This window comes from Lonchura striata, chromosome 11 (assembly GCF_046129695.1).
Source record: "Lonchura striata isolate bLonStr1 chromosome 11, bLonStr1.mat, whole genome shotgun sequence".
In the NCBI taxonomy this organism is placed as follows: domain Eukaryota; kingdom Metazoa; phylum Chordata; class Aves; order Passeriformes; family Estrildidae; genus Lonchura; species Lonchura striata.
Window position 1 is genome coordinate 9,452,135 of NC_134613.1, and position 12,265 is coordinate 9,464,399.

General features: G+C 38.1%; 1 protein-coding gene across 1 annotated transcript in view; it reads left to right on the top strand.

Moving 5' to 3' along the window:
* TRPM1 (transient receptor potential cation channel subfamily M member 1) overlaps positions 1-9,092 on the top strand; it is a 33,883-nt gene extending 24,791 nt beyond the window's left edge. The window contains exons 22-25 of the mRNA XM_031505788.2: positions 2,137-2,281; positions 4,360-4,559; positions 5,667-5,799; positions 7,649-9,092. Of these exons, the coding sequence (XP_031361648.2) occupies positions 2,137-2,281; positions 4,360-4,559; positions 5,667-5,799; positions 7,649-8,912 (1,742 nt within the window). The 3' untranslated portion in view covers positions 8,913-9,092. The remainder of the gene's footprint in view (positions 1-2,136; positions 2,282-4,359; positions 4,560-5,666; positions 5,800-7,648) is intronic.
* Positions 9,093-12,265: the final 3,173 nt, after the last annotated feature.

Genomic DNA, 12,265 nt, shown 5'->3' on the forward strand with positions numbered 1-12,265 from the left:
TTCAATAGTGTGACTTTTCTTACCAGCATTTAGGAATTGGCAGGCAGGTATCCAGAGTGGTAGTCAAAATGGGCATTAATGATACTGATGTTATTACAGTGTAAGATAGCATGCCTATTAATGGAAATGTGGCTATTCAAAAGAAACAGCTGACAGATTCAAAGCCAGGGTGGTTTAACAAAAACAGAAAAAAAAAAAAAAAAAAAGAAAAGAAAAAAAAATAAAATGTTTCCATAATAGCTGAAAGAATGATTTTTGTGTGATAATTTTGAGTTGCTTTGTGTTGATGGCCAGTTTTGTTTACTTGCCAGAAATATCATGTATATTTAAATGATCATCTGCCAGAAGCATTTTGTGCTATATTATTATCACTAGTTTGCTGCCATATGTAACATTTGGGGAAAACAGCATGAAAAGGAAATTGCAGAATGCAATGCATTTTTAACAAAGACGTTTTTTCTCAGCATATGTCTCTACTGTTCTGACATTTGAGTTGCTTATCTTTTCTTGGCAGCAGAACTGTATTTCCAATAATCTTTTTTTGGATTCTGTTTATTATTGTGTTGTTTTCTTTTTTCTCTCCCTGCCTCCTTTCTATTCCATTCCTTTGGACTGGTGTTCAGTCTATGCCATGGAAATAAATCGTAAGTCTCTGGGGAGAGCTGATTATCTCATTTAGCTGAATATGTTCACTAATGTTTTTCTTGACTAGTTACTCATATTTTAATTACAGCACTCATGCAATATTCAGGTGTAAATGTTGTTCTACTACCGTAATAGTTTCATTCAAAAATAAGCAGCGGAAAATACTTTAATACAAAATACAGATCAGAAGTTTTAACTGAGTTGAAGTTGTTGCTAGTGCACCAACATTAACATAATTGGGATTTTTAAATTATTATGCATAAGTGGCATTGTACAACTAATTCCCTTTAATTATCTAGATACAATATTACTGTGGTTTTGGCAGTATTTTCATTGGTCCATTTGAATACCACTTTTCTCTTAGGAAAACTTTAGGTCTGATGTCTGAAAAGCAAGTAAAATGAAAGTTTTTAATTACAGTCCAGACAGCTCTTCAAGACCTCAGTAAATAAGTTAGTTTATTTTCAAATATTTTGAAGTTTTTTCAAGTGAGTTTGAAGCATTGTGGTTTTTGCAAAATGTTTAAGAATACTATTATGCAAAATGTTTAAAAATACTATTCACATAAACTAAATCTGTTATGAACTCTGTCAGACTTCACATTTGCTTAGATTACAGCTAAGGAACTGGTGGAAACTTTTCCTGCTGCTAAATTGTTCCAAAAGTTAGCCTTGTATTTGAAATCAGATATATTGTCACTGCACTTACAGACAGAACAAAACTGCTGCATTTACCCAACTCCAAGACAGCTCTTACCCAAGACAACTTATGTAACTTAGAATAACTTCAGACAATTATTTTATGTTGGTTTGATCAATATTCTCAATTTTTGTCCCATTCTCAGTAGTCTTATTTTGCTGTTACTATATGATTTTCATTTTAGAATTAGATCTTTTTGGTAGCATTAACCTGCTGGTAGCATTAACAGCCCCAGACAGATCAAGTAATTGGCTGGGCTCCATCTAGGGAATCCAGTAAGGGGCAAAAAGAGACAGGGCCAGAGAGAGAAGGGAACTAACACTGGTTCAAGGTCCATCCTGGAGGCAGAGGTGAGATATAGCTTAGGCAGGGACAGGTGTGCATAGGGGGTGTAGGTGTAAACCCCCAGTGAAGCTGGTCAGGGCCTTTAAAGGCCTCTTCAATACTCTGGGCCCCCATAAATGTTGAATTTAAGCTAGGTTTAATAATTTGTTTGTAATTCCACTATTAATATGTAAGTGTACACTTCAAGATCTGGTACTTGACTGTTATTGTGAGAAAAAGAAAATCCATGGGAATGTGATTAGAAAGCCACACTGTACAGTAAGAAGTTGCCTTTCTGTTCACTAATATGGAAGCAGAATTTGAAGTAGAAATTACGCATACTTGCACCTGGAAATAAACGGACAAAATTTGGCAATGTTTATGCATGTGTCATCATTAAATAAATATGAATAGTATTTCTAAGTATCAGGCAATTTGTGAAAAACACCTTTCTTGTTTTTCCTTCAGCTCCTTGTGGGGACAATCTTTATGATGATGATGGTAAACGCCTCCCTCCGTGCATCCCAGGGGCCTGGCTCACTCCTGCTATTATGGCCTGCTACCTTTTGGTAGCAAATATCCTGTTGGTAAACCTGCTGATTGCTGTCTTCAAGTATGTAAACGATCATGCATCTTTGTCTTATTGTCAAGATAAAGTTTCTGTTTGAGCCCATCAACTGATTCTGCAAGGGTTTGCATTCCCAGAGAATCTCATTATTCCATGGATGTGACTGGCAAATACTGGCAGCAGGGTGTATGTGCCCTGGAGAAGAGTGAGGAAAGGTGGCTTTGAATTTGCCAACGATTGCAGCAATGGATGTGAGAGAACCTGGCTACTTCCAGTTACCTTCTAATGGATAGTGACAGGCCTCAAGGTTGCTCTGGAAAGATGAGGAATAGGATCCATGAGACCTGGCACACACCTGACAGAAACCCGTGTAGCCGCTGGCAGTCACAGCTCTGCGGGAGAACAGCAGAACAAAACTGAACGTCAAAAGCCTGAGGCATTTCCACTACATCATCTGGCTTTTGTCTTGTTTTGTTTTCCATTTAGAAAAAGAAATTAGGGCCTTGCAGAGTCCTTTCATGACCTAAAAAATAGTCTGTGTTGCCTTGAACCATCAGGGAGGGATGGCTGTGTGTTGCCAAGGTCTGTGGCCAATCTAAGCAGCGTGCAGTATGCACATATCTATATTTAGACTTATCTGGAGTAAAACTAAATAAATTACTGCTTCTTGTTCTTCCTACCTGCAGTTAGGTTGCGTGCTTTTCCTCTCATGATGTAGGGATTAAAAAAATAATGACTTGCTGACAATACTTTCTGAACAGAGTACCTGAGAAAAGCAGGTGATCCATTTTTGTTTCCTTCATATGCGTAGTGTTGGAGGGCTCATCGGTGTAAACTTGTGTCACAAATGCAAAAAATAGTACTTGGTGTGCCCAGAAATCTGCAGCTCACAAAGCCTGTCTTTCATTTGATGTATGTGGCTTAAAAGGTCATGAATTCAAAGTACTCAAATGCCAGTCACATAGCTGGGGAGAAGGGGAAGAATCTTACAATGGTAGCTATTATTGGCTTAAGGACCAAGGAATCAGCAGTTTGGGAAGTAGGTCATGCTGTTAACTCCTCCCATCCCAGCCTGCTTGCACAGGGTTGAGATCTAGCTGGGGAAATTCTGCTATAAAGAAGACACAGAATGAAGACAGATTGTTATTTATCATTGGTCATAGTCTCATGCAGACTTAACCGAAAGAAAGTAAAATCTATGTGCACATAGGAATTCTTTGTTTTCAAAGAGATGTTTTAACTGGTTTTATGAATGTAGATATTCTAAAGCACATAAAATTAGGAAATAAATGGACAGAATATATAAAAAGGAAGTTCCAGTACCATCACCATCATAGAAGCGGAGCTGTCTGACGATACTTTAAAATAGCTTGAAAAGCCTTTTCTAAGACAGAATATCAAGTCTGCTTTCTCTTAGTTGGTATTTCATAACTGTGACTATTGTTATCTCTGGATTGACTACTATCACTTTATATCAACTGAATTTCAAAATTAAACATCTTTAAAACACACCTTACTTTGCTGTAAAAATGAAGAAGCTTCCAAGAATAAATTCCTTCACAAGCATATGCACCATGTTTTCGAATCAGAAGTTTGAGGGAGTAAAGTTTGAATTGAGGACATTCTGAGAAAACTTGAAAAGTCTTCTATGTAGGTCAAGCTGATTAGCATATTAAAGGCATACTATGTGAAGCTTCTGAGTTTAGCATACAAAATACTTTTCATGGATTTAATGCTTTGTGTAGCATCAAATACTGGCATGTGTTAAAAGAAATAGTTTATAACCAAGCCCCAAAATACCAATTATGTGATGCATAAATTGTGTGAGTTTCTTTTCACTGGCACCTAGGGGATTTGTACAGTAGGAGCAAATGGTCTGAGAGGACTGTTCTGAGTGGTGCCTGAGGGATGCAGAGCACCTGCTGTTTGCTACCTTCAAAAGGAGTAGTGAAATCATGAGTTCAATTTAATCCTTAGCTCAGTAGCACCAACAAAGAGCTGAACCAACCAAATCATGTGGCTCCATGAGGTTATTTAGCTGCTGCTTTTTTCAACATAGTACTTGCTCTAATGAGAAGTAAGATTAGGGACCTCGTAGAAACTGTACCTCTGTTTCCTTTCAGCAATACCTTCTTTGAGGTAAAATCAATATCCAACCAAGTCTGGAAGTTCCAGCGGTACCAGCTGATCATGACATTCCATGACAGACCTGTCCTGCCACCACCAATGATTATCTTCAGCCACATCTACATCATCATCAAGCGGATCTGCTGCCGCTGCAGGAAGGGTGATGGAGACCAGGACGAGCGTGACAGGGGACTGAGTATGCAAGAAATCTTCTCTAAATTGAGCTCTGTGCACCATATTAGCAGAAAACAGCAGCTTCTACAACACTGAACTGTTTTGTTCACCTTGCCCATCAAGTGTATTTGCAGAAGACAGTGTGGGCCAATATTTGTATCAAGTTAAAAGCTCTTGGGCTCTTTGGGCTCTGCTACTCTCAGATGCTGATAAAGACCTCCTTTAACATGCTGTCTTAAAACATTGAGATGGTATCTACTCAGTTCAGGGGTTTACCAAGTTTTGGTGAAGCCCATGTGTTGGGAGGGGCAAATAGGAATTTCAGAAGGGATACAGTTTCAAATGTCACCTATAGTGTCAGCTCTGTGATTGTGAGCAATCTGTGACTGCGAGGATCCCCACTATCATTTAGAGATGTATCTGTCATTTTGCAGGGGAACTGTGAGGATTCTTCTCCTAGCACACTATGTAGCTGTTAATTGGGATTTTCATTATATGCTTCATGGAAATAATCAGAGGCTCACAAAATCCCTCTAGTTCTACATTTCACAGGAAATGTTTTTGCACAATAGGAAAAAGGAAAAAAGGAAATGTAACACTCCTTCCAAATGCAAAGAGACAAATCCAGATAAAGGATGAATTGTTCCCAAAATTCCCCTTGGATTTTTCTTATGTGATTAGAAATCTCTTAACATCTTATCCAAAGAATATCTGTGAACAATCTGTTAAGTTTATCTGTTGCCTATAAGGTTCATCCTTTTAAGAATAACTTGAATTAAGGAACAGTCAAACTGGTAGAGATTGCCCAGGTCTTTATCTGGTAAAATCTGGTCAATTTGTTCAACGCACAGCAGTTAAACCATGTCAAAGTCATTCAGAACATTGAGCTCCCTGTGGATGGCCATGGAAGTAGATGATGTTCATATAATGCATTCCATTGCCTTCACAGCTCTGCCCATCTTTAGCTAAGTGCTTGTTGCTTATTTTAAAAAAAATCATCTGTTCATTTAGTGCAGGAGTAGAATCTGCAGTATGTCCATGTCCAGAATAAACTGCTAATTTGGATTTAAATTGTCTGCCAGAAATTCAGAAAAAGAAAATTCCTCTTTTGTTCTTCTCTTTTGCACAGAGTTGTTTCTGAATGATGAAGAGTTAAAAAAACTCTATGAGTTTGAAGAGCAATGTGTAGAAGAATACTTCCAGGAGAAAGAGGATGAGCAGCAGTCATCTAACGATGAACGCATCAGAGTTACTTCTGAAAGGTACCTATTGTAGCAAAAAAATCCACTCCATTTGTCAGGAGCAGTCTTTTTAATATCTTCTTTATACCCATGGTTGAGTGAAAATACAAAAGATTTTGATCTAGAAGAAAACCACCACCAGCTCAGAAGCTGATCTGAATCCCAAATAACTATCTGAGCAGGTGCATCTCTCAAAAGAGCAAACTTCTTGTTATTCCTTCTGTTATGTCACTAAATCTGCTGGTTTGGGTAGCTTTATTACAAGAACATCTTTGCTTATGATGAATTTTATACCTCGTATCCATCTGAGGATCACAGTGATGCTTTATATCCATTTGAGAAAAATGCTGCTTGTTGAGCTTCCAACAGTTCATCCAACCATGAGAAACATGTTGGAGCTTAATGACAAAAGCACTGAGGCTTCTTCCCTTGGACCTGTGGTTTCCATGAGAGTCTGGCGCTCACAACTGCTGAATTTTAATCTCTGCCACAGATTCTCTTGCAGGCTTTGAACAAGGCATTTAGCTTTTCAGTATGAACTTTCCCATTTAAAAGATGGGGAATATTATCATGTTAATCATTATGCTTGCTCTGAAAACTAGGTAATATTTGCACATTGCTGTGTAAGCACACAGTGCTAAAGGCAGCAGCCTTTTTTACCAGATCATTTGGCAGCACTGTTCTCAAAGGCTCTGCCTATTCTGTCAGTAGACCTGAGAAAGTCAAGAGATGGGGTCTTTTGTCACTTCCTTGAAATGAAGAAAAATTCTCCCTGTAATGAAAATCATACACATTTTAAACACTCTTTCACCTTAATCTATCCCACAGTATTCTGTTGATTAAGTACTCCACATACTATTTATCTATATACCTATTTGTATCTTCATTTTAACATTTGTTATGAATTCGTTCTGTGAGCGATGTAATTCTTTAATAGATACAATTCTATCTCTTGAGAGAGGCCCTGAATATTTTGCATTGTTATATTTTAAATTTGAGAATAGAGAAGTAAATTAAACCTGCTACATATATTCTATCACACTGGTTATCCGTGGCAATTTGTCAAGTTCCTGGGTATTGTGGCAGAGAATAAAGCAGGGCTGATAAGCCTCAATGATTCACTACAGTATATGGCCACAAAGCAGATTTGCTTATTTCTCATGGCTTCTTGTTCCAGATGCTTCGTCATCTTTTGTGTATGGGAGCAAGAAAGCATTAATTTATTTTCCACAGTAGATTTATTAGTATATGATTTCTAAGCCACATCCAGTTAATTACTTTTTATATGCATTTTTCTAGTACCATCACATCCATTATGATATAAATGACAAGAAGAAAATGGGGAAAAGTATTATTTTAATTGAACTCAACAATTGTTCCACTCCCTTCAACTGATACAAAATAGAAAGGAATTTCAAGAAAAACAGCAATCCCATCAACACCAGTATATGTTTCTGTCTCATACAGCTGCAGAACCTGTTTTACAACATGCTTTGATGCTATTTTAAGTCACTCTGAGCATGTCATTAGAAAGTACTTTTCATGTAATTAATTTGATGCCTCACAATGAAAGAGAACAACTGAGCACACAGTGGGTGGCACACGCAGAAATGTTAATCGTAGTCCCTAAGGTCTCTCCTGCCATGAATATAAGGGCAAAGTTCAAATACCCCTCTAATATGGTGTACAGAAAACATAGATAACAAGAAAATGCTTGTTCTTTTGTGTGCTACCCATAGGAAAAAAGAACAAAGCATGATACACGCCACAAAATTCTGCCTTAGGAAGAGATCAGGAGCTGGGTGCCTGTAATGGGTTATTGCACCATTCTACAGGTTCTGTTCTCTGCTTCCTTTCTTATACTCCACAGAGTTGAAAATATGTCTATGAGGCTAGAAGAAGTGAATGAAAGGGAACATTTTATGAAAGCTTCTCTCCAGACAGTCGACCTGCGGCTGTCTCAGCTGGAGGAGCTCTCCGGCCGGATGGTGAATGCTCTGGAGAAGCTGGCGGGCATCGACAAATCCGAGCTGACGTACACGCGCTCGCGGGCTTCGTCAGAGTGTGATGCTGCCTATCTCCTGAGGCAGAGCAGTGTCAACAGCTCTGATGGCTACAGCATGTACAAATACCACATTGGTGGTGACGAGCTGACCTATGATGACAGCACCACACCTATGTCACCTGCCATGCGTAAAAAAGCTCATTCTATTGGTACCAGAGAAGATGGAGCAGACCCGAGGATGCTGGTTCCAGAACAGCAAACTGGACTCCATGCCTCAAGTCCTAATGCAGTCGCTACAGCAGATCACAGTAAATCTACATTAGAAATTGCACAGAATGTTTCCAGACCCCATTCGGATTCAGGCAGTTTGGGGAGTGAAAAGCAGGGGGTTTTCAGTAGTGATGGAATGATTCCTCAAAGTGTAAACCAGATGAATGCTGTTACGAACAGTCAGTCAGTAGCAGGACCAGATTTTCAGAACGCTCAGTTAAAAGTAGAACGTACCAAGTTAGAAGCAACCATCTCTTATCCCTTGGACAAATCCAAAGCAATGCGCTATTTTCCTCCTGAAACTTTCAGTGCTTGTCAAACCACTATGATGAAGTCAAGGAGCTTTATTTTTGCACAAGGTGGAAAGCTGGTTGGAGGAGTTAACAACTGGACCTCGGAGTACAGTACCATTATGGATCAGGTGTGCCCTTCTACAATTGAACAGTGGGCCACAGAGTGGAAATATGAAGTTGAGCAGCAGCTTTCTCAAGAGCGTCCTCCAGAGTACCCTGGGTTGATCTCTGAAGCAGAAAGGCAAGCAGAAGAGAAGCAGATGGACACAGATGATGATAGTAATGTTGGTGAAGCAGGTATGAGTGCCTCTTACACCTCTATGCCTGCCCCTGTCAAGGCTGAGAAGGAGAATTTCCTGTCAGCAAAGCCAGAAAGGACTCCTGGGTTCCCATCAGTACGCTCCAAGAGTTTGCACAGCCATTCCCGGAAAGCCAAGTCTGTGAAGGACAAATTAAATAGACCAGGACATGCCAGCAGTGTAACTAATTTGGTGGTAGCATTTGGCAGTGCAACAGAAGAACAGAAAACCAGGCAAGAAAATGCATCCACAGAAACTGAATGTTAAAGTGGCTTGTGGCCCCTGTTTTACCAACAGTTGAGAAAGCAGAGTGATTAACTGAACAAATTAGGGATTTTAAAATTAATGTCTAAAGAAGAATTATGAATATATGTATTTCTCTTCTATTAAACTTAATAGATACATGTTCTGTTCTTAAATAAATGCTTGCTGGGCTGGTGGAAGGGAGATGTTCTCTCAGGGGCAGATAAAAAGTAGGTATAGTCCACAGATGCCAACTATATAGCTATTCCTTTGTTCCATTTCAGCCTCCCTTATAAGCTCATTTACTGACAAGCTCATTATAAAAGCTCTTAGAGGAAGAGCAATATTATAATATAATAATTTTATCAGAAGATTTCTCAAACTGAACAAATTTTTAACCAGCCTTAGTTTTATCCTTATTTATGCAGCTGGTTTCTTTGTAGCCATGGTATTTTTCAGATCAAAACAAAATTGTTGGAGGCAAGGAAAAATTATGCAGTCCCCTCTTTCACTTCTGATTTCATGCACGCTGCTTAGCTTCTCTTTCAGAATGGCATGACATGGCAGTTTTCATCCCCTAAAATAGGTCAGAGTGGCAATATACAGTTGTGTGTGGAGAAATCTGACCTGGAAAGCCACATGTAGACATATTCTTAATCTGTCCTTGAACTTTAGTGGCATAATCTTGCTTTCAGGATCACATCTGTCCCCAACTCAAAGCATGCTGACAGCCTTAAACTGTTGAAAAACAGTGATCATTGTTTCAAAATGTTTAGGGAGATTCTAAGACTATCAAGTACATGGATATTTTAATAATAGAAATCCAAGATCTGCATTAGTGTTTTGTATAAATGAGGATTACAACAGAAGTCTATGTAGATTTAGAATAACATTTGGACTTCTCTTAGATGCCTGCAAGGGAAAACAAATCTGAACAGGAAAGGTGTTCTGATCAGGTGAGATCAAAATACAGCTGATCTCTGCTTGAAATAAATCTACTGTGACAAATTCATCTTCCATTTTGCAATTTCATTATGACACATGAGAAACAACAGTTTCTAGGAGTCTGTCTAAACAAAATCTAGATTTTCCAGATGAGAATAGAAATTCTGGACATTTTCTTGAGTAGGTTTCAAAAATAAATGTCAAAGGAGAAAAAAAATCTCTACAGCAAAAGTGTTTTGAGGACTAAGAGTGGAAATCAACATCTCTAGTTAGATGTATCCAGAGCACTTGTCTCTGCAGTGGCACTCTAAGTACTAAGTTTTGATAATTTTCTTCATAATGGCAGGGTGTTATTTGGGTCATTATTCCCTGTTAAGTTTTAAGAACTTTGATTTCCCAAATATTCAACACCTCTCTTCATAGGGGATGCTTACCACTGAGCAGACAATTTTGAAAATGAGTTCAAGGCAGAGAACACTGGTCAAAGGTTTATGCTTAATTCATTACCCGTCAGAACTCATTCATATGCTATTTTGAAAAGACATAATTTCTTTTTTCACTCACCATCAGCCCCACAATGCAGGTCTCAGTGTCCTCCTTGACACTGAATGCTTACAGCATTTTGGAATGCAGAGATTGATGGACGTCTCTATAAATGCATTTAATGATATCTGATTTGTATTGTTTGCATTGTATTTTCATACTCCATCCATTCTTATAACCTGAAGTAATGTTACTAAAATGATCATGGAAAGTGCATAGACATTTCACAAAGTTCAGTCATCATTTCTTTTGGAGTTTTGGTATCTTGGTTCTTACCAGCAGGTTTACTGGTTTCACTGCTGTTGGAACAGTGTTGGCATTTTGGTTTTTATGTGGGCTTCCCTTTTCTACAACTTAGGGAACTTGACATTTTGTAAAAACAAAGTGACATTTGAAATTGTTTCACTTCCATGTTTACTTCTGTGTTACCATTCTGTGTAACTACATAGCCATTGTGTATATGTGGTTAAAATAGCCTCCAGTTTGCCAATGCCTTTTTATTGTTTGCCTGCACATTCACCAGAAATGGATTCATTAACAAACATAAAGGGATGCAGCTTTTCAGCACTGTGCTAAACAAGCAGTGTGCATTGTGGAATGGAATACAGTCTGTTGCATACCTCTTGTTACATTGTCTTTATAAAACGTGTGTTAATCATGCTTTTGACCACTTAATTTTTTTAGCACTTACATTGAAAATTTATCAGATAGCATGTAGATTTCAAACAAAAATATTTTACCTTTGTATTTATATACTTTCTTTGTGTAAAAATATTTATAAAGAAACACATGAAAAATATGGTAAATTAATTCAGTATACCAGTTTTTTCTCTATAACGTCCAAACACTTCACTGATTTCTTTCTTCTTATGCAATTAATGGGCCAAACATCTTCTAAGCAATTTTTTTTCTTAACGCTTGCTAGTAATTTTGTATAAAATTTTATATAGAAGGATGATTTTAACAGGTTTGGATATTTTCTGTGCTCTCACATCACATGAACTGAATAACAACCTCTCTGCCATTACATATGATGTTACAGCACTGGCTTTGCAGAGTCATTTTAGACAAACATCCATTTAAATAAGATTTAAATATGGTTTCGTATGTGCATAGAAGACTAATAATAGATTTGGAGCTCACTAAGCAGAATAATGACCAACAGATTTGCATGTCTGCCTCCATGCTTTCTTGAATACTGGCTGAAAGAGTGCAGGCAGAGAATTTGCATTTCTGAAGAGGCATGTTTAACACTGCTTTTCAGGAAGATGTGTCCCCTTTCACTGCTAAGCATGTGGTGACTTCACAGTAATGTCACTGGGAATTCCATTGCCATTATTTATTATGTGCTTGACCTATACTGAAGCAGGTCAAGCTGAAGGGGTGTGTACTCTAGGGCTATGTCTATACAGAGACATTACTCCGAGGTAATTCAAATTTGTTCACCTTACAGTATCTTGCAATACAAACATTTCCCTTTCCCTCGAGGCAAATGTTTTCAACACAGTGACTAACTGTCATATTCACAAAGGCAGGTTCATGACCCTACCACCTGATTCCATGAATTATCCCTTTTTACATTGCATCACTGAGGGACTAGCTTAACTTTGCCCCCACAAGCCTCTCCTGTTGCATTTTAAAAGCTGGAGATCGATACCTGAGAATCAAGAAAGCCCATTTTCCATATTATTTACTAATTTATTGAAGTAGCCATTGAAACCTTCCAACTCTGGTTCCTCCATGCTGCTTATTTGGATGCTTTCCAAGGTTCTGTGCTTGACATCTTTGGCACAATATTTATCTGTTCTTCTAAATAAATTAAAAAAAAAAAAAAACATCTGCAAGGCCTCGTCAGGAAACGAGGAAGGTGCATGACCAAGGATGTTAAC